We start from the raw sequence: 24,094 nt of genomic DNA, 5'->3' as shown, positions 1-24,094 counted from the left end.
TTCTGTATGAAATGGGTAGGTTTAGGTTACGGTGAGGTATAGGGATCTTACATTTATAAAAAAAAAAAAAAAATCTAAAAAGGGAAAATAAACATAATTTTAAAAAAATTAATCCGATACGCATTGAAAAGCAGCTTCATGAGCACATTTCTATGGATAACTGACTGGTCAGAGAACAAGTTCTATCTGTACGTATTTGAGTTTGTTTTTACGTAAATTTAGATACGTATAGAACCTGTAATTAAGTCAGATAATACGTAAAGGCACATATGTATTGGACAGTTTTAATTTACATCTAAATATGTACGTTTTGATTGTGAGATCAGGCTGGAAAATCCCAGTAGATCGGCAGTTTTTGAAATACTCAGACCACTCCATATGGCACCAACAACTATTCTACATTCAAAGTTTTAAATCCCCTCCATTCTGATGCTCAGTATAAACTTCAGCAAGTCGTCTTCACCACATCTAGATGCCCAAATGCATTGAGTTTCTGCCATGAGATTGGCTGATTAGCAGTTTGTGTTACCAAGCAGTTGAACAGGTGTACCTAATAAAGTGGCCGGTGAGTGTAAGTTACCTGATTATCTTAAAATGTATAGTTCATTGAAACAAAAAAATTTAGTTAACACATGAAAAGGGTTTATTTTTATTAACAGAAACCAGATATGGGTAGGAACAAGTTACATTTACTTTGTTACATTTGAGTTGTCACATTTACTTGAGCACATTTTTGGGGTAACTAATACTTTTGGAGTATATTTAAAGATGGGTACTTTTACTTCAGTAAAGTTTTGGGGGAAAATCTGTACTTTTACTTCGTTACTGTGGGCGACGCTACTCTTATCTTAATGCAATAAATGTTATAAATGCTTTAGTTACTTTCAAATGGATCTTTGGCTACACTTTGGCTACATTCGATTACAGTACACGATACCTGTGACATTAGTTTGTTGTACGTGTAACTTCTAACATAGGAGAGCCAAACTGAATGCAGCTTCAAAAAGACAAAAAAATAACCAATTAATATTTTCTATATTTGATACAATCACACCAGCGTGAGAGCGTTCAGCGAGTCATATCATCAGCTGCTAAATTCAGATCTGTGTTCACTTATCTGTATATAAGGTATTGATTTCAGTGTTAACAGTTTCAGATATTTTAATGGGAGTTTTTGAGAGTGATTGAACTCTAGAACTTTTTTTTTAAATTGCTGTGATTCTCTCTGTATTTCCATTCAGGTTCCACAGGAGAATAACTGAATGATTCATTGACTGTAGAGATGCCACTGCTGAGATGAGGTATGAGTGAATGATTTGTAAGTCACGCCCACCAATCACTGTGACATCATCAGCATTTCAGCGCAACAAGATTTTTCAAATCTTACGAAAGGGAATAATGTGTGTCATCGAGCTGTTAAATTCACCAAGATGTAAAACTTTTTTTTTTTTTTTTTAGATGAACTGGGAAACTGGTATGAAACTCTTTCATTATTAACTTAGCAACTGGATGCACATCCCACTTATTTTATTAAGTATTTTTACATGGAAGGTAGAAATATTATATCTCATAATATAAATATCTCAGAAGCTATTTCTTGCTTTAAAATAATAATAAAATAAAATAAAGAATGTTCTTCCACTATAAAGAATCCATTGTGGAATGGAAAGGTTATATGGAAGTTAAATGTTTTTCTAAGAAGAACATATGACAGGAAATAACACATTTTTTAGATTTACATTTAATCATTTAGCAGACGCTTTTATCCAGAGCGACTTACAAATGAGGACAATCGAAGCAAACAAGTGCTATGTCAAGTCTCAGTTAGCACAGTGCACCTAGGTTAGCAATAGAATAGAAGAATAGAATAGAATAGAATAGATAGAAAAGAATAGAAAAGAATAGAATAGAATAGATAGGAATAGAATAGAATAGAATAGAATAGAATAGAATAGAATAGAATAGAATAGAATAGGAATGTGCTCGTATTAGTCAGGTGCTGGTATAAAAAGGTCATTTTTAAAATCTCTTTTTAAAATGTCTTCTTTTTAATCAGTGTATTCAAATCTTTCCATAAATGGTAATGGGGGGGGGGGGGTACATGTAAATACACACACTGTTACTGTTTTACGTCTTTTGTCTCTTAAAAAAATGATCTAAACAGTACCAACTTAGAGTTGTTTGGCTTGTAACAATAGCGGAACCCTTTCTGATGCTAAATAGAACACTTTTATATAAGGTACTGTAAAGAACCATGCTTGTAGTACCTGGTGTTATAAATACTCTTTTTAATAACAGTTAATTTTTGTTTATCAGTATTTTTATATTATTAATACGATTTGAAAGTTCAGTATTTTAACTGTTTAGAGTGGGTTGACAGTCTGTCTGGAGCTCCAGAAAACAAGTAATGATGAAGCTTTGACATGTTACAAATTTGAAAAACAAAAAGGTGGGAAAAAAGAATCCTGAACTCTAGTGCAAAGAACCATCTTAACAAATGAAAGGTCCTCCGGATAATACGGTTCTAAATAGAACTGTTACTATGTTTAAATAACCTACAAGGTAACAAGTACAATATTTTTTTTTTTTCAAGTGTAGTAGTTGCTGTGTTGCCTTTGAGAATGTAAAATAATTTCTAGGCTTGTTGTGAAGCGGAAAACTTTCATTGCACATATTGTATAATAAACTCTTGTAAAGAGAACTGTTGTACTCTTTTCCAAACAATTTTAAAGATCTGAATGATAAGAAAAGATGTGAAAAATCTGAAATCATTTTGTGAGTGAGTGAACATGGGTGATGAATACATTCATAAATGATGACAGAATTGTAATTTTTTTGGGTGAACTAAAACTTTAACACGGGACTTCTCACAGTAGTTTCAAAATACATCAACACTGCCTCATTCGAAACTGTACATTTTAGCAAGTAAAGGAGTTGGTCAGTGTGCTCTGCCAACTTCTTTGAGCTGTTATAATGTCTCCAGCTGTAGAGAAAATGATTTCAGCTGGGACACTCGTCCCTGGAACACAAAGATAGCATTTTCTCTGGAGGGACAAGAGTGGGTACACTCCTTCATGCTTACACCACCACTTAAGCGGATCTTCTGAGAGAGGTATAGGTGTAACTTCTCTGTATTTGCCAAATTCTTCCCGTGCCCTGTCTGCAGCAGTCGCACCGATTACTTTAGCCACTGGAGCATAGGCTGCCTCAAGCAGATCCTACAGCACACAGGATTTTTTTGACCTCTTTGGTTGGGCTTCAAGGTGTCATGCACGGCAGATTTGAGTTCCTTAATGACAGTCGAATCACTGGCAGTCGAGCGCATCTCATCATGGAGCTGTGCGTGCAATGGCGCAATCATCAGTGGCAAATTCTTTGAATATTTAAACATACTTACAGACTGTGAGTCAGAAGCGCCAGAGTGTCATTGCAAAGTTGTAAAACAGTTTTAAAAGAGTTTAAAATGCTTAATTAACTTATAAAGTAGCGGTAGTCTTGTACATACAAGTTTATCTATAGGATTTAACAGAGTTTTATTGATGTTACAAATTACTTTCTACATGCTCAGTAGAATTATTCAGTATGTTGAAAGCAATTATATAGTCTAAAAAGTAACATTTGTGATTCGCAGTGGACATGCAGGAGCAGCTTTTTTTGTGATTAACACTTTTAATGATGAATAATATTTCTTTTAAAAAAAAGAAAGAAAAGAACGTGATCTTTATTAATGGAAAAACTTGTTTTATTTTTTTTTAGTTACCAGAAAATAAGTATCATTGTGACCCGTGTTACATTGAGTTGCAATATTCGATGTCTGATCCCCAAAACCCATTAACCTGTAATCAAAACGGTCATTAACAATCATGTGTTAAATAGCAGAAAGAAAGCAGGAGTGCTTCGTGTTTTCTAATGGAGTTTCAGTGCTCAGTCTGACTTTCACTACTTTGTCTTTCCTTTGCCTGACCAGCAAATCCAACAAAGCAATAGCTATAGAAAAATGACTGCTTCACAACATCGTCCTGTGATGTTTAAAACCTTAAAATGGTGACACTCTCTTACTCTTGAAGACAAATATCCTTTAACACACAGTAATAATAGTGTGTCCACTAGCACAGACCCAGTACTTCAATTTATTCCAATATGAATTGTGTGGTGGATTGTGCGCTTGACAACGGATTAAAGCGCTGTGGCGAGTGGGGCGGGGCCGAGAGGCGTGGGAACGAGGAGTGAGGCCAGGTGTAGTGATTGGAGATGAGCTACACCTGCGCCCCACCGCCGGTCTTGAGTCCCACGTAGGAGATGGAAGGATATAAAACTGGAGTGACGACCGTGAAGGACGAGAGAGGACCAGGCCTGGGACATTATTTTATGTTTGCTTTTTATTTATGCGCACCAGTCGTCCGTGAGGGGCTAGTGCGCCGTTTTGTATTTACTTTTGAATATTAAAATGAGTTTTGATTGTGCGCCGGTTCCCGCCTCCTTCTTCCCGATGATTACAAAGATTGTATCGTTACAGTGGTGCCGAAGCCCGGGAGAAGGAGGGACGCGCTGCTGAAGATCCCTCGCCGCTGTGGTGAATCCGCGGTACCCTCGAGCAGGCGAGGTATGTGCCGCCAGGGACGCTCGAGGCGGTGGGCTGGAGCGAGTTGCCGGGGACGGGCGAGCTCGCTACCGACCGCCCACGATATGGAGGGGCGGCTGCCGTCCGTGAGGGAGCGGAGGAGTCGGCGCCGTTCGCCAGGGGGCCGGAGCCTGCCGCCTCCGTGACTGAATCCGGAGGGGCAGGGAACGGGGGACTCCTGCCGCTGCCCAAAATCGGAGGAGCCGTCGCCGTCCACCGGGCGGCGGAGGAGTGTCGTGCCGTCCGCCGAGGGCCGTCCAGTGCCACCGCCGGGCACCGCGGAGGTGATCACCCAGCCGGTGGAGGGCCGAGCAGCAGTGCGTCTGGGAACCGGAATTTTTTTTTTTTTTTTCCTCTCTCCCCTCTCTCGTCCTTGTCGCTCCTCCTTCCATCTCCTTTTCTCTCGCCTCGTCTGTCCTACCCCCAGGTTCCCGCAGGTCCCCGTGAGCGGTCCCCCCCGGAGGGAGGGGGGGGGGGGGAGTAGAGCGCAGTCTCGAGGGTACCCCCCGGCCTGCGAGGGGCGATGGGGGTATGTGGCGAGTGGGGCGGGGCCGAGAGGCGTGGGAACGAGGAGTGAGGCCAGGTGTAGTGATTGGAGATGAGCTACACCTGCGCCCCACCGCCGGTCTTGAGTCCCACGTAGGAGATGGAAGGATATAAAACTGGAGTGACGACCGTGAAGGACGAGAGAGGACCAGGCCTGGGACATTATTTTATGTTTGCTTTTTATTTATGCGCACCAGTCGTCCGTGAGGGGCTGGTGCGCCGTTTTGTATTTACTTTTGAATATTAAAATGAGTTTTGATTGTGCGCCGGTTCCCGCCTCCTTCTTCCCGATGATTACAAAGATTGTATCGTTACAAGCGCATTTAAAGCAATGCTCAACATGTTTAAAAATATGGCTCAAGTGTATATATGATGTTTACACACCGGATGCTTTGCAGTTGCCATATGTAAATGTTACATATTATTTATACAAATAAAATCATTCGTATACACGTTGTTGTTTTTGTTGTTGTTTTTGTCAGTGGCACTGAGCAGAGTCTTGATGCTATAGTGAACAATAAAAGCAAGGGAAATATAAAAGGCAAATAATAAATGACTAAATAGTTAAAATGTTTGAGAAATGATAATGTGATTAAAATGAATAATTCAATGAATGGTTCTATAATTAAATGAGCATGAATGGATAAATCCCAGATTACGTGAAGACATATAGAGTAGCTCACTTATGCTAGAGAGAAAGACCTAATAAAGAACATCTCAATCATTTGTAAAAGATGTTTCACATGACATGACATGAGCTTCTTTCCCTTCTTTTTTTTTCCTCCTCATAGGCTTCGGCTATCTTGTTCTTCAGCTCTTGAAGCTGCTGATCAGCTTTCTCTCTGAACTTCTTCAGTTCCTCTTCTTGTGCTCTAGTTTCATCATCACGATCATTCTTCATCTTCTCTATTTCCTCTTCATGCGTCTGTATCATCTCATCACACGCTTTTTCTTCTCTGTCTATTCTTTCTCTCTCCTCTCTTTCTCTTCTCCTGATCTCCTCCTCTTGTTCTTGCTTCAGATCTTTCATCATTTTCTCCCATCTCTTTCTCTTCGCCACTCGTCTCTCTTCATCCTCTTGTTTTCTTGTCTTCCATTCTTCTTTTCTCTCTCGCTCCAGCTTCTCCATTTCCTTTTTCTTTTCTTCATATTCTCTATATTTCTGCTCTCTCTCTCTTATCTGTTGCTGTTTCTCCTCCTCTCTGTTTTGTCTTTCTTCTTCTCTCTCTCTTTCAAAGTCTTTCTCCTTGTTCTCCAGTTCTTCTTGTTTTTCTCTCAGCTGTTCCTCGTGCCTCTCTTTCCTCTTTCTTTCCTCTTCCTTTTGTTCCCTCATCTGTCGTTTCTTCTCTTCCTCCCATTCTCTCTGCTGTCGTTTGGTCTCTTCGTCATTTTCTGCCTCTTTTAATTTTCTCTTCCATTCTTCTCTCTCTTTCTCTACTTGTTCCATCCTTATCCGCTCCTCTGAATCTCTCTGTTTTATTTCCTCTTCCTGTTTCATTCTTAGATCTGACATGATGTGTTGATGACCATTTTTCATCTTTTCTAGATCTTGTTTATATTTTTCTTCTCTGGTTTTATCTTCTTCTTCTCTTTCTTTTTGCTGATTTTCATACTGTATTCTCTGATCTTCATTTTCTCTCTTCATCTCCTCTATTCTTTGATCGTATTCATCGTTTAGCTGTTTTTTCAGCTCTGATTGTTTCTGATCCTCGAGCTCTTGTTTCTCTTGCTCTGATTTGTCTTTCTCCTCAAACTCTCTCCTGAGTGTTTCCTCTTGTTCTCTGAACTTCTTTTTCAGTCTCTCTCTTTCCTCATCCGCCCGTCGTTTCCTCTCCTCCAGTCTCTTTCTCATGATTTTGTCTTCCTTGTCATATATGGCTGTTAATTCATTAACTTGAGCCTGATTTTTTCTTTCATTTTCTTTTAGCATTTTCATTCTCTGTTCAATGGAGACCGCTGCATCCTCAAACATCTCATTAGTGAAATATCTGCCCTGCTTAGATTTCCTCATTTCTTCTATTTTATTTAACAGCTGCTTAACTTGTTCCCGATCTTGTATATCTGTATTGTTAAAAGCTAGGAATCGGTTTCCATAATCTCTGATCAGTTTGTCGAGTTCTTCATTTTTATATTTCCCTACATACTGTTCTATTGTTTGTTTTTTAAATTTGTCTTTTCTGGTGTAGAGAAAAATGCTGAAATCTGCTGCTTCTGGGCCAAATATCTTGGTTATCATTGCTAAAGTGTCTTTCTCCTCCTTGGTGATTTTTCCCATATTAAACACAGCGATGAACACGTGTGGTCCAGGTGCTGTCAGTGAAATGCATTTCATGATTTCTTCCTGCACTTGTTCGATTGTCAGTGAGGGGTCAAAGAGTCCTGGAGTATCAATAACAGCTACTGACCGACCGTCAACTTCACCGATGACCTTTGTACAAGCAGTGGTCACTAAACATGAACTGTCTTTACTGTAAAACAAATTATTTCCAAGGATAGTATTTCCTGTTGCAGACTTTCCGCTTCCGGTCCTCCCGAACAGCAAGATTCTCAAACATTCTGGATCCGTTTCATCATCTGAAAATGACAATAATAGAGTTTGCAGATCAACAAAAATGTAGTATTAAATTTGGGACTCTGACCAGCAAGTGTTGGACTCAAACCTAATATTTTAACTATTACATTTTAACAGTCCTTCTCAGTGATTCTCAAAAAAAAATGTCTGGCTCATTGCTTCCCTATCCATTATACAGGTATCTTACCCCATTATATCAGATGAAGGCTAACTGTCGTCTCTGAATATTCTCTGTTTTTACAAAAAGGATTTTACGAGCCAATCTCAAGTTGTTGTTGTTGTTGTTTTCAACAGATCTGTATCGTTTCTTCTAAGCCTGATCCTTTGCGCTATGTGCTTTTAAGTTGGTTTGCCAACAGCCGATTACGCTCTTGGGTATTCTCCAAAATGGCGAAAGACGCTTCTTGGAGAAGAATTGTTGAATAAATTTCTTCGTGGACAAAAATTTCTGGACATGGGAACCTTTCAGTTGTAAACCAAACCTATTAAAACCAACAATAAGAAATGTCCCTGCGTAATGTGCTTGAGCTTCTGTGTTCATTATATTTGATGCACACTTTTGTAAAGATCTCTCATTCATTTCACATTTACTTTTATCTGCTGTCAGTTTATCAAAGACGTCGTTGTCATAATGCATTGCTATAGGTTGCATCTTGCTTCGGATTTGATTGATTGGCATTCAGACACAGCTAGCTTCATGATTTCTAACCATATGTTGTATTTATTCTGTTTATTGTGCAAATAAAATACAAGAAGTTTATATCAGCCCTCCCACATTCATGGTGGTGGTGTTCTGTCTACATAAGCTGCGAACACTCTGCTTAACCAGGTTTTGAGAATGAGTCCATAAATCTGATTATTAGTTCATCCCTTGTCATTTTAGATGTGACTCAAAGCTTAATAACGTGTTAAGAATAAGTATGTAACATTATTCATTTGAATGTCGTACAGTACAAAAATAAATTTAGTTAAAAGCATTGCGAGCCACGAAAGAGACACTGTTTCTCAAGCGCTTTCCGCAAGCGTGATTAGAAATGATGTGAAACATGGACAAATGTGTTTCATTCATTTGTTTATAACTACTCATAACTACCACTCTCATTCACCAAAATTTGTCAATTTAAGCACACACACCTGAATCCCAAAGCAACCTGTACTTGTTCGGGTTTCACTTGTAAATTAGATTAGATTAGTTGCGTCTATGTTTTTTTGATTTGCACGTCGTTAGTAAATCACCTGCAGAAATTTCCACCCCTTTTTCTGTTTTGGAATTTCGCTCTCGTGCTAATTTGCCCTGTTTAGTAAAACTATCCCTTAGTCTTGTAGTGTGCAGTCAGTTAAAGTGTTTAGCGCTGGTTTGTGATTTATCTGTGGTTTCAGCTTGTGGCCCCGCTGTAACTAACTGAACTAAATCCTAAACTACATAAACTGCTGAACAGCAAAGTATAGTAAAATGAAAGTATAGTTTATTCTCTTTTTTTGCAAATTAATAAAAAAAAATAGCTGGTAATAGTGTGACTTACTGTTTGGGCCCTGAGTGTCAGGAGTTCCTTTATGAAGTTCATTAAATTCATTAAATTAAGTTTTCTCTTTTTCTTTCTCTTCTTCCTCTTTTTCTCTTAGTCTTTCCTGTTGTTTCTGTATCTCCCATCCCTCTCGTTCTCTCTTCAGCTCCTCTCGTATCTTTCTCTCTTGGTCCTCTATATCTTTAATGTCTCTTTTATATCGTTCTGCAATAAATTCTTCTTCTATTCTCTTTCTCTCTGTATCACGATTATGTCTTTCTTCCTTTATCAGCATCTTCATTGTCTCCATCTCTTGTTTAAATCTCTGATTATATTCATTCCACATTGCCTGCTCTTTCTTTCTGCTTTTCTCCTCCTCTTCTTCTCTTCTTTGTCTTTCTTGTCGTTTCTGTTTCTCCCATTCCTCTCGTTCTCTCTTCAGCTCCTCTCGTATCTTTCTCTCTTGTTCCTCTATGTCTTTGATATCTCTTTTATATCGATCTTCCCTCTCTTTACATTCCTCTTCTCTTCTCTTTTTCTCTTTTTCATGATCTTCTTCCATCTTTGTCTTCAACTTCTTTATCTCTTCTTTATGTTTCTTTATCAGTTCTTCTTTTTCTCTGTTTAATTGATCTGCTTTCTCTGTCAGTATCTTCTTCTGTTGTTCTTGTAGTTCTCTCTCCATCTCTCTGAACATCTTACATGAGTAGTAACTCCCTCCATTTGCTTTCACCATTTCGTCTATCTTCTGCAGTAGATCAGTCACCTGTGTTCGGTCTTTGGTCTCATTATTAAACACATGGAATCTGTTTCCACACTCAGTAATGAGGTTTTTAAGAGAAGATCCAGTGTTTGCCAAGAAATGTTCAATGGTTTTATTCTTCAGTTTGTCTCCATTGGTAAACAGCACTATGGTGTACATTAATGAGTTTTCACCAAATGTCTCTCGGATGATCTTCACTGATTTCTCTTCCTCTTGAGTGAATCGTCCCAGTGGAATCAGTAAGAGAAACACATGTGGTCCAGGCAGGATCATGGAGATGCAGTTTCTGATTTCTCTCTGGATTTCATCATTACTGAGTTCAGTATCAAACAGTCCTGGAGTGTCGATCACAGTAATGTGTCTTCTGTTGATTTCATGTGTCTCTTTCTGACACACTTTAGTAACAGACTTTCCAGAAAAGTCATATATATATGCTTCTGTTCCTAAGATGGTGTTTCCAGTTGAACTCTTCCCAACTCCAGTTTTTCCCAGCAGCACAATCCTCAGTTCATCTTCTCTGTTTCTCGGATCTAAAGATAAATCAAAGGAAACAACATTTTATTCAACTTCAAGTGAAGACTGCTAATTTTATATCATTTATACTGAAGCATCATGTTTTGTTTTTACTTTAACAATCACGAAAAAGTGTTTAGTTCCTTCTGAATTTCTCACCATTACCTTGTGTTTGAAACCACGTCTCTAAAGAATGGATTCTCTTCTTCATTTCTTCAAATTTCTGCAGTTTTTCCATCTGTGCATCCAACAACGTCTCTGTGGAGAAGCAATCACCACTGTTTTCCTCAACCATCTGCTTTAATTTCTCCACCAGCTCAGACCCTTGTGTGTCTGGTCCAACGAAGTGTCGTCGTCCTCCAAAACTCTCAATGACATACTGAGTTTCTTCTTTTAGTTCTGCTGTGTGATGCTCTGAACTCTGCTTTATGAGGATCATGGTGTGCTTGTTGATTCTTGAGCTGAATATTCTCTGGATCCTCTCAGTTTCTGCTTTGTCTTCATTATTAATTGGACCATCAGGAAGAATGAGGAGGAAAGCGTGAACTCCAGGATGACAGAGAGACACACAGCGGTGAGCCTGACGCATCACTTCCTCCTCTGAGAGCTGAGTGTTGAACAGAGCTGGAAGCTCCACCAGACTGATCAGACGTCCATGCATCTCCACGTCTCTCCTCATACACTCTGAGCTCAGCTCTGATCTTCCCTCGCTCTGCTTCAGTATCAGGTTTGATAAGAAGAATTATAATATAATTAATATATCTCATTGCCCTTTTAGATATTGGGTCTTAAACTTTCCTTTGTGCATCTAAATTGTTAAGGCTCTATATAGTTCAGTTTAGAGATAATGGAATTTCAGTACGGTTACAGGAGAAAATTGTTCAAATGTGCACAGTTTCTGTGATCAAAAACCAAATGTGGGTCACTTTGCAAAAATTATACTTCTTTATTTTAAAGAGAAATGTCTAAAGAACACATAACGCTGGGAACAGAGTTGTATCTCATTTCCTTCCGTCAAAACAACTGCATTGAACATAACTGTCAGAGTGTCATAAATATTCTTTTTCCAAAGTTTGTGTGCCTGTAACTCAAGAAGCATTACAATTATATTTATATGATTTTAGATTCTGGTTCCTAAGAAGCTTTTCTTTGGGAATCATATTTTTTAAAGGGTTACTTCACCTCAAAATTTACATTTTTCTCATTAATCACTTACCACCATGTTGTTCCAAACCCATAAAAGCTTAGTTTGTTTTCGGGAAACAAAATAAGATATTTTTGATGGATTCAGACACGTCTCTAACCCTCATATAGACATCAATGTAAATTAACACGGTCAACATCCAGAAACAAAGCAAAGGGATTGTTAAAATAATCCATGTGACAATAGGGGTTCAAACTTAATTTTCACAAAGATTCTTAATCCAGAAAAATGAATCCACTCACCCAGTGTTTTGATCTTCTGCTGTAACTCTTTGATTTCTTTGTCTCTCACACTCAGTTTTTCCTCTAGCTCTTCTCTGACTCTCTTCTCTGGAGCTCTCAAGTACATCTGAAGGGAATAGGGCTCAGTCTTCATCCTCTCTATACAATCAAACAGGTCTGAGATCTGTTCTGAGCTTCTCTGGTCCTTTAACCCCATCACACTGTGCCAACTCCCATAGAGACTCACAATCCTCTGAGATTCTGTAGATTCTACAAAATCTGTGATTTTTTTGTCAATACTGAGTTCAGTAGTGAAAAGCACCATGAAATGCTCTTTAGAGTTATATATTCTTTTAATCTTCTCCATTTCTGCTTTGTCTTCCTCATTAAGTGGACTGACAGGAGTAACGAGGATGAAAACATGAACTCCAGGATCACAGAGAGACACAGAGTTGCGAGTCTGACACATCACTTCCTCGTCTGAGAGCTGAGAGAGAGCTGGAAGCTCTATTACACTGATCTGCCGTCCATGTGCCTTCTCCTCTTTCTTCACACACACATTACTCCTCTCTCTTTGAGGTAAAAGTTTATTCTTTTGTTTATTGATAGTCCCTCGAAAGGCTTTAGACACTGAAGACTTGAGTGTTGCATTATTTCCACACATCACAAAGTTCAGCTTCGCTTTTCCAGTAGTCGTCACTGAAAACAATATTTAGAGACAGTATACATCAGTGTTGGTCTCAAATGTAAAATTCCTTCCTTGCATCGGCATAAACAGTTAAAAATGTGATGCCTCAGTTCAAAAAATGTGCATTGGCTTCAAGTTGTCATTTATATTGTGATGCATCATTTCTAACATATTTGCATCGGTAGTGGATGTGTTACTATTATTATTTAGAAAGTGACCAATAAACTGTGACCAGTATTTTAAATGTAAATTGATTTCTCCTCTTTAAACCGTGCTCTAAACTCTCATCACCACTGCTGCGTGAATATGATGAATCACAACACCACGGAGACCCAAGGAAAAACGGGGAAGTCCAAAACCTGATTTGAAATAACCTGTAGCAACTTATAATGCAAAAACTGCACATAATGTAGTAAGTATTGCACTATTATTGTAATAAAATGGTCATAATGTAATAATTTTCAACATAAAATCTTGAGCTCAAAATGAAATATACTTGAGAAATATTATGTCATGACTTCAAAAACAATTTTAATATGCTGGGAGATCTGATAACTGATGCCTTGGAATGTAAGCATAACACATATCTAGCTTCAAATATATGGGTTTTCATCAATGGTAGGTTTATTCAGAAACTCAGTACGGAGTACAGAGACATACTTGAGAGGTGAGAAGCTTTGGTTTGAATCTTGTTTTACCACGGTTCAACAAAACAGTTCAAATTTGCATATAAGGAAATTCAAATGGCATGGTTGAGCAACAGCCCCCCTATATTTGAATTCTGAACCACCACAATATGTACCTGAAGCAACGTAGTAAAAACACAGCAAAACATTCCTTTATCGATGTAATAAAAATGTGCCATGGTTCACGTGTTGAACACATTTTAGTGCCCCTCAGTGGACATTTCACTTTAAAACTGTGGCGAAACATGCAGTAAGGTATGTAAAAACAGTGTTGTAGAGTAAATGTACCCAGAGAGTAAGAGAATCAGCAGACTGAAGGGAACGAGAAGGCATGTATCAGGTGACTAAGTCACAAATATAAGAAGGGGCAGTTCCATGTATAGCTTTGTATGTTAATGTTAGAGTTTTAAAAACATACGTGCCTGTACAGGAAGCCAATTCAATCTATAAAGCCCGCCTGTGATATGCTGACGTGATGGAGTATATGTGAGAACACGAGCTGCTGAATTCTGGATATACTGCAGGCGTTTGATTAATTTAGCAGGTAAGCCAATGAATAGTGCATTACAGTAGTCAATCCTGGAAGTAACAAATGCATGAATAAGCCTTTCAGTGTCAGGTGGAGTGAGGAAAGGCCTAATTCTTGCAATGTTTCTGAGGTGATGGAAAGCAGATTTTGTAATACTCTTAATGTGAGAGACTAGTGTCAGATGAGTGTCAAAAATCACTCCAAGATTACGAGCCTGAGCAGATGGAAGTACTACACTGTCATCCATAATTAAATTAAGATTGCTACCCTTATGAATAGCCGCTGGTGTGCCAATGAGTAGAACCTCTGTTTTAGAACAGTTCAGTTTTAAAAAGTTATGGTGCATCCACGTTTTTATTTCCAGCACACACTCTGAAAAAACTGCTGAGGTGAGAGTAGGATCAGACTCGGATCTGATGTAAATTTACGTGTCATCTGCATAAAAGTGATACCCCAAACCATATTTCCTAATAATTTGTCCCAAAGGAAGCATATACACACTAAACAATATAGGACCCATTACAGATCCCTGAGGAACACCATGACAGACCTGTCCAAGTTCAGATTTGTTGTTTCCCAAGACAACAAACTGGGTACAATCAGACCAGGAGACAAGCAGATCATTCATAACTCGAACCAGGGCTGACTCTGTACTGTGTCCCTTTCTAAACCCAAACTGAAAAGGTACAAAAAGCTTGTTGGAAGACAAGTGTGAGTAGAGTTGTGCCATGACAACACGTTCCAAAACTTTAACAAGAAAGAGTAAGTTTGAGATAGGTCTGTAATTAGATAGATCTAACTTATCACAACCAGGCTTTTTAAGGTCTGGTGTAATAGCTGCAACTTTAAGGGCTTTTGGAACTGAACCAGTAGTGAGGGAGGTGTTCACAATGTTCAAGATGAGGGAACAAATTGACGAGAGACACCCCTTTAGAACAGATGTTGGAATTGGGTCAAGAGTACATGTAGTTGTATTCATTGCCATCACTAATTTCAGAATACAATCATTAGTGACTATGTTAAAACTAGAAAATGCACTTTCTCGAAAACTAGGTGGAAAGATCACAGGAACTCCAGGGCAGGGTACCAAACTGATAGACTTATAGATATTTAAAAAAATTTCCATGAAGAAACTGAGAAACTTTTTACACTCCTTCACAGAGGAACAAATTGTTGACTTGATCGGTGCAATAAGGCTTTTGATCGTCTTAAAAATCTTACTCGGGTTTGCAGCACCATCACTAATAATAGATGAGTAGTACTTTGTTCTTGCTGCTTTGAGTGCTTCAGCGTATTGACTCAAATGACCGTCAAACATAAGCTTATGAACAGTCAAACCTGATCTCTTATATTGGCATTCAAGCTGCCTACTTTTCATCTTCATAGCCCTTAACTCAGTGGTGTACCAAGGAAAAGATTTACTAGATGAAACAACACGTTCTCTCCTAGGGGCTAATTCATCCAAAGCAGATGGCAAAATAGAATTATAGTGATCAACAGTTTCAACAGCTGAGTGCTCTGAGATTAGGCAGGAGAGACTGTCAAATTTAAGATTCTTGACATTTCTAAAACGAATACCCTTGTTTGAGTACCACTTAGAAGTGGTACATTTAAATTAAAAGTGAGAAGCTACACAAGTCACTACTATCTTGTTGATCAATGTCCACTCCAACAGAACATACCAGATCAAGTGTGTGACCTTTATTATTAGTGGGAAATTTCACGTGATGAATCATGTTAAAACAGTCTAATGCTTCAATGAAATCAACTATTAGAATACTATTAGAGTTGTCCACATGAATATTAATGTCTCCAGCCACAATCATTGCTGGACAAAAAGCACTAAGAGATGTAAGTAGCTCTGTGAGTTCATTAAAAAACATAGAATTTGGTTTTTGAGGTCGACATATGAGCACAATAAGGACAGCGAGACCGCCACCTTTACCACTTTGACGTGGCCTCTCAATATATGTATATCCCGGTGGAGCACTCATATTTAAGTTTATAAAATAATTTGGCTGGTGCCAAGTCTCACAGATACAAAACAAGTCCAAAGCATTGTTCAATATGATATCACGAAATACAGCAGTCTTATTATTCAGTGAACGAACATTTAGATGTGCAAATCGAGCAGTTTCAATTCGCAATTTCTGATGAGTCAGCTGTGGAAAACACAAGTTTGCATGGCAAACATTAAGTAGAGAACGCTTGTGTTTCAGAGGCCTTGGATAGAGAACATAAAACTTTAATGCCAGTACCAGTAGTATAAACATTCCGCCGTGATCCTCTGTGTAAATATTTTGGCCGACGTAAAAGCCGACATGATTTCAAGGTCTTTTAAACACAGACGTCGGGAAGTAAATAATGTTCCAATGAGAGAAGTTCAGCAAAAGAGTACCTTATCATGATGAAATCCAACTGTTGTTGAAGGACCCGCTCTCCACGAAGCCCAGACAGGGTCAAAATAATAATGATGATGTTTTGTACTTCTAGTTAATGAACGGCATTTTGTTTGTCTCCGCGTTCGTCACTAATCACTAAACTCTGAAATCTTACATCATCTGCCGGAATGGCTTCTGCATATTACAGTCAGCAGAAGTAAGAAAAAAATGTTTATTTTGATGGCTGGCAGCCATCTTGTGCTGTGGTGCTGGGCTGGCGACCATCTTGTGTTGTGGCGCTGGACCGGTGGCAAACATGGGCATCGGCGCTGGGTTAGCGGCCATCTTGTGCTGTTGTACTGGGCTGGCAGCCATCTTGTGCTGTGGCACTGGATTAGCGGCCTTCTTGGGCCATGACTCTGGACGGGCGGCCATCTTGGACCGTGGCTCTGGACCAGTGGTCAATATGCTTGCTGAGTTGTCAATAAATGCATGCTTCGTACATTTTATCTTCCGAGTCTTTCTGGTAGAATAAACAGTCCAGTGGCGTTTTAGTGCCACGTTGAAATTTTTATTAAAGTCGATAAAGTCGATAGTAATGCTTCGAGAATAAAGTCGAAATGTTGAGAATAGTCAAAATATTATGAGAATAAAGTCTAATGTTTCAAGAATAAAGTCAAAATATAACGAAAATATAGTCGAAATTAAATCATTAACGTTTTTTATTGCCATTGGGATTTATTTGAATATTGTTGAATCTCATAATATTTCGACTTTATTCTCGTAGTATTACGACTTTATTTTCAAAGATTTCGACTTTATTCTCGAAATATTACGACTTTAATCTCGTAATCTTCGATTTTTTTTTAACTGGGAATAAAACGCTGTCGTAGGTAATACACTGTTAAAAATCGCTGTAAAAAAACGGCCAAATTTCGACAGTAAAATACTGTTTTTCATTAAAACAGTGCATTCTGGGTAATATTCATCGTTTTCGAGAAGTAGCCTGCTGCTATATATCATAAATTAACAACGTTCAAAGTCGACACTCAGCGGCTGTGTTTCAAATCACACCCTACACCCTCATTCACTATTCCACATGAGTTTACTAATATAATCCTCCTGACAGAGAGAATGAACACTAATGAGTGAATTCAGACACTGATCAACAGCTGCTGTTAATGAGTAGAATCACTGAAGAAAAAAAAACATAACAAGATAAACACATGAAATACAACTGACTTCAGCCACAGCCTTAGATGAAATCAACTAAAGATTTAAACGATCAACAAACAGCTTCACCAACTTCACACATTACTAACCAGACTGACTTTATTTCTGTCAGATCAGAGAACAGAGATCAAAAGATCTTACTGAGAATTAAAGAGATTTAGATGATAATGTTACTGTTTCGTTTAGCGTCACCATTGTGGAGATCAGTGTTTGCTTTAGTTGGGCTCCTGACCATTGACTTTTGCACTTTAAATTTTGTTTTATTGCTGTATTTGTATCTTTATGATGCATCTGGTACAGCAGTATTAATTTTGATAGTCAAGTGATTATGGTTGTTTCTAACAGGCATGATCTACTAGACTGACTTAAAGTGTTCCTATGATAATCAAATATTAATTTGGTGTTGAAATATTTGAGTGAATGACACTTCAATTTTGTAAGATTGAAAAGTAGTGAGATAACCAGTATTTATGGATTTAACGACTAGTTTTAGTTAAAAAGTATTTCGGGCAGCAGTCCCCACAACACTCAAAGAGAGAAATCAACAATCAGCATATGAATCTCAACAATGGTGACAATCAAAAGGTTCATGATGCAATGCATGCTGGGTACCAGCACAGGATAAAACTCATCCATGATTCCCAGCATGCATTGCGGCATGAATAAATTATGCCCCTGAATTGTTCACTTATTTTCTTGAATTCTTATGTGCTTATAATTTTGCATTTGTTTTAAGTTTTAGTAGCATGTGTTGTGATGTTCAGAACTGATCTTTTCATTTATTTTGTGGATTGTCACCATTGTTGTGATTCATACGCTGATTCTTGATATTTCTGTCTAAATTTCAGCTAAGGTTTTTTTTTTATTATGAGTGAAATTTTCTTAACAGTAGTATCAATATTCAATAAGAGAAGAGACACGGGATTAGATCAGAAATAATAGTATTTGTTCTTGTCAATCTATAAACAACAATATCAGATTTTTTTTCTTCTGTGTACTTTTGTTTTGCTATAACAGGTTCCAAAAGCGCATTGTTACAGCATGTAAAAAAAAAAACCTTAGTTGTTGAAAAGTCACGTTCAAGAGCCCAACTAAAGTAAACACTGATCTCCATCATGGTAGTGAAAAAAACACCTAAACCTATTTAACTCTCCATAAGTTCTTCTGTAGACATCTGACAGAAATAAAGTCAGTCTGGTTAGTAATGTGAATCTGGTGAAGCTGTTTTAGTAGTTGTTTAATCAGATCTTGAGAGATTTGATGTATTCTTTTATTCAGTTGATTTCATCTAAGCCTGTGGCTGAAGTCATTTGTAGATCTTGTGTTTCTCTTTCCTTCAGTGATTCTGCAGGTGTTTATCACTAATGCTCAATCATCAATTAATCACCGAATTATCTCATTAACTTCACTGATTCAGTGTTACTCTAACACTCTGTAGTGTGCACACATTATAAGTGTTCATTTAAAACTGAGAATTTTCTTGTGGGGTTTAAAGGGTTAAAGATTTAAGATGAAGAAAAAACAGCATGAAACATAATTTAACAGTAATAAACTGTAATTAATTTACAGGAAACAAACTGTAAAAAAACAGTTATTTACTGGCACCCCTGCTGCCAGAAAATAACTGTTTTTCTACTGTTTCTTGCCGTAAATTAATGGTTGCCAGCAAAAAAAAGTGTTTTTCTACAGTTTTTTGCCGTCAAGTCAAGGAAAAACAGTAATATACTGTAAAATGTAAACGTCAGATTTACCAAATGAAAAAAAAGTTAATTTAACTAAAATATTTGTGAACATCCATAGAAAAAAAATTAGGCAAAGTCATACACTGATAATGAGAGTAAATACTGAACTTGACTGTATTAATGTGTGTTTGCACAAGAGAGATCGTTTAGTTTAATGTAGTTTTGTTGTTCACCATTGTGCTGTAGAGTAGAGCCGGTGCTTCAGTCAGTGATGAGCCACAAATTCTGATTTTCTGCTGCTTTATATAAAGGCAGTAAATGTGGAGTCACTGATACAGTGATGATCTCTGTGTTAAGTACTTCAGCACATACATGTGTAATACAGCTGACAATGAGCTGCAGTGATTTGAGTAAAAGTCATGTATTTAGTTACTTTATTACTACACATTAAGTGTAAGAAATATTCCTTCTCAGTGGACTCAAATGAAATATGTTCATAGTACTAACATCGTAGGAATGCTAGTTTAAAAACTCGAACTGTTTGAAGCAGTGGGAGTGGAGTTAATTTCCATGGTAGAATTTACGGTAAAATACTGTTAAAAAATAAGAGTGGTAAATTAATGGTTAAGAGCTGTAAATTAACAGTACTTTACTGGCACCCCTGCTGCCAGAAAATTACTGTTATTTAACGGCAAAATTTTTTACAGTGTACCAAAACTTTCCTCCAATTAATATTTCAAATAAACTTGGACCAACAGAAAGTAGCACTTGGTTTACTAACAGTTTATTTTGTAAATAATAAATGTATAGACTTTTTATATAAATGTATTTATTCATTCATATAAATTAATTATTATTTATTTTTATTTATTTTTTTGAAATATGAAATATGAAATACCTCTTGTGACGCGTGTCCAGAGCTCTCATCAGCGTCGCCCTGGAAACCAAGGAGAAACACCTGCATGCACTCAGCACAGGCTGGCTGGCCACAGCTGAGCCTCAACAAGGGACAGCTACAAAAGCCGCTGTCTCACACACACTGGTGAGACATGTCTCCAGAAAACTCTGTGATAACCGTTACTCTTCCTTTCTTCCAGAGAGCAGTATGTGACTGGCCTGCCCCAGCGTGTGAGTAAAGCATGGACACCCAGCACTCAAAGGCACAGAGGATAGACTGTGGAGCACCGAGCACCAGCACACCTCACCTGGACACTTTGACACAAGTAGTCCCTTCAATGCACGCTGGAGGGCATCTCAAGACCAGTAAGCAGGCTGGCATTTGCCAGCCCACAGGATGAGCTTATGCCCACGGAACCACCTCACTCGCCAAATTGGGCCAGGCAGGCTGAGTCGTCCACCACAAACCACCGGCTGGGGCAACACTAGTTGTATCCCAGACGAAGTCCGAGACCGTGATGGAGTTGGCACACTCCCATCCAAGGTCTGGCCACCTGTAGGCACAAAATACCATCCAGCAGATCCGCGACCATTTCAACTGGCCAGGCCTGGATGTTGAGGTGAAAAGATTTTGTCAAGCTTGGCCCACCTGCCAACGGACGTGACCACAGACACCTGTCCCCAACCTGCTGATTCCTCTGCCTATCATCGAGGTGCCCGTTCATGTCCCGGCTAATGGCTGACCTCTGTCGTCTCCAAAAGGTAAAACAGCTTAAGACCATGGATTACCACCCCCAGACCAATGGGCTGGTCGAGCGTTTCAATCAGACACTGAAGCAGATGTCAGGACTGGGACCAGATGTTGCCATATGTCCTCTTTTGGCACCTGTGGTGTTGAATATCAATCCCCTTCTGTCGGCAACCCAGAAAAAGGAGCTGCAACAACTGGTCAGTCAATTCTCTGATGTGGGAGGAAAGGCCAACGGCAACACGGACAGACTCTCCTGAATTTGGGCAGCTTTCGTGGGTCTTTCAGGGTTCACTCCCCACCCAACCCCAATCTCCCCATTGTTCCACAGGGCCAGGACGACACTTGGGGTCGACGCTTGGGCTGTATAAATTGTAATATTTATACAGAATATTACAATTATTCCAGATTTAATAATGGTGTGGAGAAAAATTTTGCTTCTAAATTACCTTCCAAGCCAAAAGCACTTGACTGTTAAAAATGACAATTTAACAGGCAGTTTTTCACTTTTGTAATAACATATTTACAAAATCGAATTTAACAAGGAATTATTATTATTTTTTTTAAAGAGCCTTGTCATCAGCCAACTGACTAACTCACAATTGAAGTGATAACTTACCACATGCAGGAAATCCTCAATATGGACAAAGGCCTCCCTTTTTTTATAGAATACAAATTATCGGTTATCATCCAGCAGTGTATTTGGATTTCTTATCCAATTAAAATACATAAGAAAAAAATAAAGCCTGTCAAATAGACAAAAGTACAATTTCTGTCCCCTATTTCTGTGAATTCCCTGCTGCACACACATCCTTGTATAAGTGTTCTTTAAGAAATATTTTGCAGTAAGAGTTAGAATAAATGTGAATGGTATCTCATATTTTACATTTTTATTTATTTATTATTATTATTTACCTTATTGGAATCAAAATTAGGAACTGACAAGAATCAGAATCATAAAAACTTCAAACAATGCCCAACCTTACCCATACCCCACATTATTTTTTACAGGCACATTTCAATTCACACGGTTTAAGACCCTTTCTTTTCTTTTAAACCTACACTTACACTTCTTTGCTTCTGCCCTTCTTAAAAACAACCACAAAGTCTTATACGTGAATTTAATTTTCAAAATTACAATTATAAAACAGTTGCTCCTAGCAACAGGGATAGGTAGTATGTTTGCTTAACATAGCATCGAAACTTGACAATTTATGAGATTAATATAATGTTTTGCTCTAAAATTACAATATAACATCAGTCGTGTTTGAAACAGATGGTTCCATGTTGCTACTTATCACAGTGAGACAGACTATATATTTTTTAAAATAATCTTTACTGTGACACAAGGTGTCATTTTACAACTTCATAACTAAAATAGATTATTACACATTAGAAAATATTAGTTTAAGAAACACAGTAGTGCTCCTCATTTTTCTCCCTGTCATTTCCTGTCTTTTATCATGCAGAAAAACTATGGCTTTGACTAACCTCCTCCACCACGTCCTGTTTTTATGCTCTCAGCATGGTCCTCTTCATGTTTGTCATCATCTCTGCCTGAACTTCCAGATCTGCTCAGATCTCCATCCACTGATGATCCATCACCTCCATCTTCATATATGTTACAGATGAGAAATTCTTCATTTTCTTTCTTGAGTATATCCTCTGTCCTTTTCAAAATCTCAGAGCGCCATCCTGAGTCTTTTGAATCAAACTTAAGATGTCCTCCTCCACAGTCCTTTATTAAATTATGAATAACATTATTCCATAGCTTTGAGGTGATTTTGGATGAAATAGAGTCTTCATCAGTTGTCACCACTATTGTGTGTTTAATGGCCTGCATACTGAAGAGACTCAGCACATAATACACACTTCTCATGTCCTCCTCTGTGAAGTCCTTATACTGCAGTATGAGTGCGATCGAATGAGGTCCAGGAGCAGACAGAGACACACAATCTCTCACTCCATTTCTTATCTGATGCTGTGGGAGATGTGTCTGTAGCAGGTTAGTTTTGATGACTGTGATGTGTCTCTTCTCAACCTGTCCACTGATTTTCTCATTGAGATGCTGTGAATAAGACAGGGCTTTACTCTGAAACGCAGTTGTACCCAGTATAATGTTTCCCACTTTACCGTTTTCAGATTCGTTCTTTCCTAGCAGAACAATCCTCAAATCACTTACTGAAAAAGAGCACAAACACACAGATGTTGGGTTTATACTGTACAAACTGTATATTCTATTCTCTGCTCCTAATTACAAACTGCACAGAAAACGTTCTGCATGTGTACATTAACCAAAAACAACATTTTGTATGATTTATACGTTGTTTTCCTCATGGGGACTGAAAAAAATGTAAAGGGTAAAATGTTTCAGGCTTTTACTACCCTGTGTGTGATCCCAACACATTCTCACACCCGACTCATCAAAATATTGATGCTTGGTCAGTACACTTCAGCTATTTTTTTTGACATGCAGGGTCCTCCATAGCTTTAAATAAAAAACATTTGGCATAAGGCTTCTTTGGCGGCAGTTTTTGAATTTGCGCACAGACTGCACACATGCTCTGAGCTTTTACAGTGGACGGAGATGGTGATCACATCTATTCCTCTCACAAATCAATCATTTTGGTTCTGAAGACTCGGAATATTCATATTTTTTTTTTAAATAATAAAATAAAATAAAACAAAATCTGGAATTATGTTCCTATATGTATGAATCGCTACAGTTTCCAGTTGAAATGAACAATAGAAGCAGTAAACCTCCTTTTCACACAAAGTATGATTTATACGTTCATAGTTTTCATTCCCTGTAAAACCCGATAAGTTAACTTAACTCAAACCGTTTGAGTAAACCGATATACTTAAAAACCTGACAAGTTAGGTTAACTCAAACCGTTTGAGGAAACTGATTGCCTTAAACCATTTAAGTTGAAAAACTAACAGTTATGAGTACTCTGAACTTAATTCAGTTGAGTTCATTGAAAGAAGATATACATTGCAATTAAGTAATTAAGTGATTAACTAAGTGCTGATTGAGAATTAGTGATGAACAGCTGCTGTTAACAAACAGAATCACTGAAGAAAAGAGAAACACAAGAACTACTAGGGATGTTCCGGTACTAGTACCGGTACCAAACGGTACCCGGGCTAATTAAATTTGGAAGTGATCATCCCTATCCCCTTGGATCGGGGACTTTGGAGTGAGTAGGGCATGTGCGTGCCATTAAGTAGTCGTTAGGAATGCACTTTGCAAAAGGAGCGACATAATTTCCTCATTATCTTCAGCTGAGATGTTCCCGTGACAG

General features: G+C 38.1%; 4 protein-coding genes across 6 annotated transcripts in view; all 4 read right to left on the bottom strand.

The window, feature by feature from the left end:
• Positions 1-24,094, bottom strand: part of LOC127987310 (neoverrucotoxin subunit alpha) — a 270,558-nt gene that overhangs the window by 29,250 nt on the left and 217,214 nt on the right. The gene's annotated exons all lie outside the window — the stretch shown is intronic.
• LOC127987296 (putative autophagy-related protein 11) overlaps positions 2,091-24,094 on the bottom strand; it is a 308,120-nt gene continuing 286,116 nt past the window's right edge. The window contains exon 7 of one of the 2 annotated variants that reach the window (XR_008161154.1): positions 2,091-3,836. The gene's annotated coding sequence lies outside the window, so the exon portion shown is untranslated. Of the gene's footprint in view, positions 5,870-24,094 lie in introns of both variants that reach the window. The other variant, XM_052589547.1, reaches the window with a different exon arrangement.
• On the bottom strand, positions 7,596-11,263 carry LOC127987309 (uncharacterized). Its single transcript, XM_052589587.1, has 3 exons — positions 10,686-11,263; positions 9,263-10,537; positions 7,596-7,741 (listed from the first exon to the last, which is right to left on the bottom strand). Exons 1-2 carry the CDS (start codon positions 11,197-11,199, stop codon positions 9,318-9,320), a joined length of 1,734 nt encoding a protein of 577 aa, XP_052445547.1. The 5' UTR covers positions 11,200-11,263; the 3' UTR covers positions 7,596-7,741; positions 9,263-9,317.
• On the bottom strand, positions 11,294-23,086 carry LOC127987319 (GTPase IMAP family member 5-like). The gene is made up of 2 exons (XM_052589600.1): positions 22,281-23,086; positions 11,294-12,644 (listed from the first exon to the last, which is right to left on the bottom strand). Exons 1-2 carry the CDS (start codon positions 22,666-22,668, stop codon positions 11,887-11,889), a joined length of 1,146 nt encoding a protein of 381 aa, XP_052445560.1. The 5' UTR covers positions 22,669-23,086; the 3' UTR covers positions 11,294-11,886.

Source organism: Carassius gibelio, chromosome B22, assembly GCF_023724105.1.
Source record: "Carassius gibelio isolate Cgi1373 ecotype wild population from Czech Republic chromosome B22, carGib1.2-hapl.c, whole genome shotgun sequence".
Taxonomy (NCBI): Eukaryota; Metazoa; Chordata; class Actinopteri; order Cypriniformes; family Cyprinidae; genus Carassius; species Carassius gibelio.
The sequence above is the reverse complement of the archived record's forward strand: the minus strand, read 5'-3'. Positions and strand labels throughout refer to the sequence as shown.